The sequence below is a fragment of the Malus domestica genome, chromosome 09 (assembly GCF_042453785.1).
Source record: "Malus domestica chromosome 09, GDT2T_hap1".
In the NCBI taxonomy this organism is placed as follows: Eukaryota; Viridiplantae; Streptophyta; class Magnoliopsida; order Rosales; family Rosaceae; genus Malus; species Malus domestica.
The window spans coordinates 12,529,733-12,533,359 of record NC_091669.1 but is presented as its reverse complement, the minus strand read 5'-3'; the positions used below and the strand labels follow the sequence as shown (position 1 = coordinate 12,533,359).

The 3,627-nt window shown below is 37.2% G+C and overlaps 1 protein-coding gene across 1 annotated transcript; it reads right to left on the bottom strand.

The window, feature by feature from the left end:
* Window positions 1-585: 585 nt before the first annotated feature.
* Window positions 586-3,247, bottom strand: LOC114826980 (large ribosomal subunit protein uL30y). The gene is made up of 7 exons (XM_029108197.2): window positions 3,096-3,247; window positions 2,021-2,199; window positions 1,819-1,916; window positions 1,675-1,732; window positions 1,277-1,356; window positions 1,085-1,187; window positions 586-1,006 (listed from the first exon to the last, which is right to left on the bottom strand). The coding sequence occupies exons 2-7, from the start codon at window positions 2,195-2,197 to the stop codon at window positions 791-793; spliced, it is 732 nt and encodes a 243-aa protein (XP_028964030.1). The 5' UTR covers window positions 2,198-2,199; window positions 3,096-3,247; the 3' UTR covers window positions 586-790.
* Between the last annotated feature and the right edge of the window lie 380 nt (window positions 3,248-3,627).

The window sequence follows — 3,627 nt, the reverse complement described above, 5'->3', positions numbered from 1 at the left end:
TGTTTCCCCCGCCTGAAGCCCATAGTTACTCGAATCTGTGAACGGTTCGCCAGCTCTCCCACTGCCCATACCTCTTCATGAGCATTTGATTTCAAAAAATTGTTCAACTCAACATCTAGGATTAATCCAACTCTAAACAAATAAAGAAACTTACAATGTTCACACTTTAAAAATCTTTTAAAGTTCAACGCACTTACAAATTAAACTTTTAAAACTACCAAAAATCTACAGCTATAATGAGATGTGGTGATAAGACGAAGAAAACAATAAAAAAATTAAAAAAAAAACCGCTTGTAAATAATAATCATTATTGTCCTTCCTTCTTTCAAACGAGTGAACTTGCACATTGACAATTAATGTTTAGAGTGCGCTCCAATTGCTATCGCCCTTCACCGACTTGTGGAGATGCCCTTACTACTCAAGAATACTCCATTCCTTTCCTTCTTTGTTTTGAGGACAATCTTTTCACTCTAATTCCTCTTCATTGTTTTACTTAATCACGAAAGGAAAAGAAAAAGGAGGGCAACAAAGGATATGAAACTCTAGCCAAATTTAGAACCTTGGCAAAAGTAAACAAGCAGGCAGTATCGAAAGCAAAACATTTATATAAGGCAACAAAACTTTCTAGCATTCAAGTCTTCAAAATGTGAATCAAATATTCCGACTCCAAAACAAGTCATGAACCTTAAAGCGAAAACTGTGTTCAACTTAAACAGAGGAGTAAGTATCAGATGCCCTCTAGTTGACAGAAAGAACTCGATTGACTGGAATAATAAATTACTGCATAGACCTAATTCATTCTCCTAATAAGCTCGTTGATGTAGTTCTCACGGTTTCCAGCATCTCCACCTTCAACGTAGTGGTTCCTCTTCTTCTTAAGACCGCCCAGTGGTGCCTTAAGCTTAAAGGGCCATAGAAAGTTATTGGCCTCCTTGAAATGAGGACCAACTGTCAAGATCTCGTGAATAAGATCTTCTGTGCAGATGATGCCATATTTGCCAAGAGCCTGTGACAATAGGAGATGTTAGAAAGCTGCAACAATTAATGAAACCAATTAGAAACACATTCGCAGCAAGGTACAAACCTCCTCAACAATGGCATTGTCAGTCAAGGCAATCCTCTGCTTGTTCAGCTTACCATACCCTCTCTTGTATATCAATTCCTTGACGCTCTTCAAGTTGGGGTACCTGAAATCATTCAACTCGTATTAATCATACATTTTCAGACTTAAACAGCTGAGACAAAGGAAAAGAGAATGCGAAAGATGTTTACACACCCGTAAGTAACATATGGTTCAACCCTGTGAAGCATATTGAGGGTGGCTTTGTTAACTTTCAGGAAGACTCCATTGAAGATCTGTTTTAGAAGATAAAACAAAATTAAACTTTTAACATACAACTGAAAATATGTGGGCATAACTTAACAATGGATGAAGGCAAGCGGATAAATACAGGACTATAGGAGAGCTATAAACTCTCTATGATCAAGACTCAACTGTGTTTAAAGATATCATCAGCTATCTAATGTAAGAACAAACAGATAGATTGAGAAGCCTCTCACTTGATGCAGTGAAACCATCAGACAACCGTTAAAAATCCAAAAGAGAGAAGCTAAAGGAATCCTAATAGAAGGGTTAACATTTGTATCACTATGTTAACGGGTTAGGGGTGCTACCTGTCTCAGCCTCAAGAGTTGCAAGATCTTCTTGGTCTTTGGGTCAATGGCGTTGATACTGAAAATTTAAGAAATTAAAGTATAAGATACAGAGCACATATCATTGGACTTCATTTCGCATTAAGCTGAACATTAAGAACATACCCACGGATACGAATAATGAACAAGAGCTTAGCCTCTGGGTCAACATAAAATCCACCTTTCAACTTAGCCTCACGCTTCAACTGGATCAACTCTTTCTCCTAAACATGGGAAACAAACCAATTTCAACAACAAATAATCAGACCAATATGCAGAAACGCAACAGACAAATAAAATGAACATTATGAAAAGTGACAATATCCACCTGCTGCTCATACTCCTCAGAATACTGCTTTGCTCTGTTGAAAATGAGCTTCCGGTTCTCAGCCTTCTTCTTGTTGGCAGCTACACGCTCCTGTTCCTTAGCCAAGGCCCATTCCTCTTCCCTCTTTCTCTTTTTCAACACGGACTCTGGAACCACTACCTTGACTTCTTCACCCATCTCTATAACATCACAATTTGAAGAACATTTAGAGGACAAGTACATTCAACAAACACCAAACTTAAACATATACATGAAAATAGTAGCTTAAGTACTATCTTCTCAATAAATTATTTGCATCACACATGAAGACAAAGGCGCATTCAGACATGAGTTCTACAAAAGACAACAAATTAGGAATTCTACTTCACTTCAATAGAGCAATTGTAATTTAAATAAATAAAGTTACCTAAATTCGGAGCACGTGCTAACTAAAAATTATACAACGACATATTTAAGACTTGTAAATGACATAAAAATAACACCAGGAAACCCTAAAAAGCACAATAGAAAGAAATTAATATACCCGATTCCAAACCTCTAAAATCGATACGGTAAAACCAAATTTCCCATATTTCATCCACAACACTGAATACATTCAGAAAACATAAACATACAAGACTGGAAACCCCAATTCAAATTGGAACAACTTTTACCAGTAACAGTAAAAAAAATAAAGCTGAAACCCAAAGTAACGAAAACATGTACACAGCAATCAAAACATTCATATTAAGAAAACAATTACAGAAAAATCAACTCATTTGTTCAATAGTTAAGCAAAATATCAGCTACCCAACACAAAACAAAAGCGTTCTTCGTCCAAAAGTGATACCTTTCCCAGCAACCAAACAGAGTTAATCAAACCAAAAATGCTATCCTAGTGCTCCATTTTCTCAGGAAACAAATAGAAACACAACCCAGCAATCAAATAAACGTATCCCTGACGCATAAACCAATCCAAATTACGAAAACACACAATCAAACAGCTCGTTTGATGCTCAAAATTTACAGATCAAATAACATGAAACGGAAATGCGTAAGAAACTGTAGCAGGATTGGGATCTGAGAGATTACTCACCGAGTTGTAGCCGCTGCGTCTACGGTGACGATGAACTAGGGTTAGGGGTTTCTCGGCGGGGTTAAGAGGAAGATGGTGGGAGTGAAAGTTAGGGTTTTATAGCACTTTTATGGGTGCTTTGGGATGGCATGGCGGACGGTCCTGATTGGCTTATGAAATTGGAAACATCTTGACTGTTGATTTAAGGGTAAAGTATGCTGAGTTGGGCTAAGTTTAGTCCAATACTTAGGGCCCAAGATGAATTGGGCTTGAGTCATTTATGATGGACGGTATATATTGGGCTTGAGTCATTTAGGATGGAGGATATATATTAGTTTGGTTAAGAATGTTGGCCCAACTTTGATTGCAATTGGGGACTTCTATCATAGTTTCAGGACCGGCTAGGATATGTTGAAGTACTTAATTAATCACTCATTGACGGTTAGATATGATCATTGGAAGTCATTATAATATATATGACCGTTGTTCGGTAATTGTACCAAGTAAATGGATGTATTGTAGACGAGTTTCATAGTTTCTTTTCCTTGTTAAT

Excerpts from the sequence above, each read along its gene's own strand:
- LOC114826980 (XM_029108197.2), bottom strand. The coding sequence starts at position 2,197 with ATGGGTGAAGAAGTCAAGGTAGTGGTTCCAGAGTCCGTGTTGAAAAAG. Across the intron at positions 1,917-2,020 it reads CTGAGGAGTATGAGCAGCAG|GAGAAAGAGTTGATCCAGTT; the intron begins GTGGATATTGTC and ends TCCCATGTTTAG. Across the intron at positions 1,733-1,818 it reads TTCATTATTCGTATCCGTGG|TATCAACGCCATTGACCCAA; the intron begins GTATGTTCTTAA and ends TTAAATTTTCAG.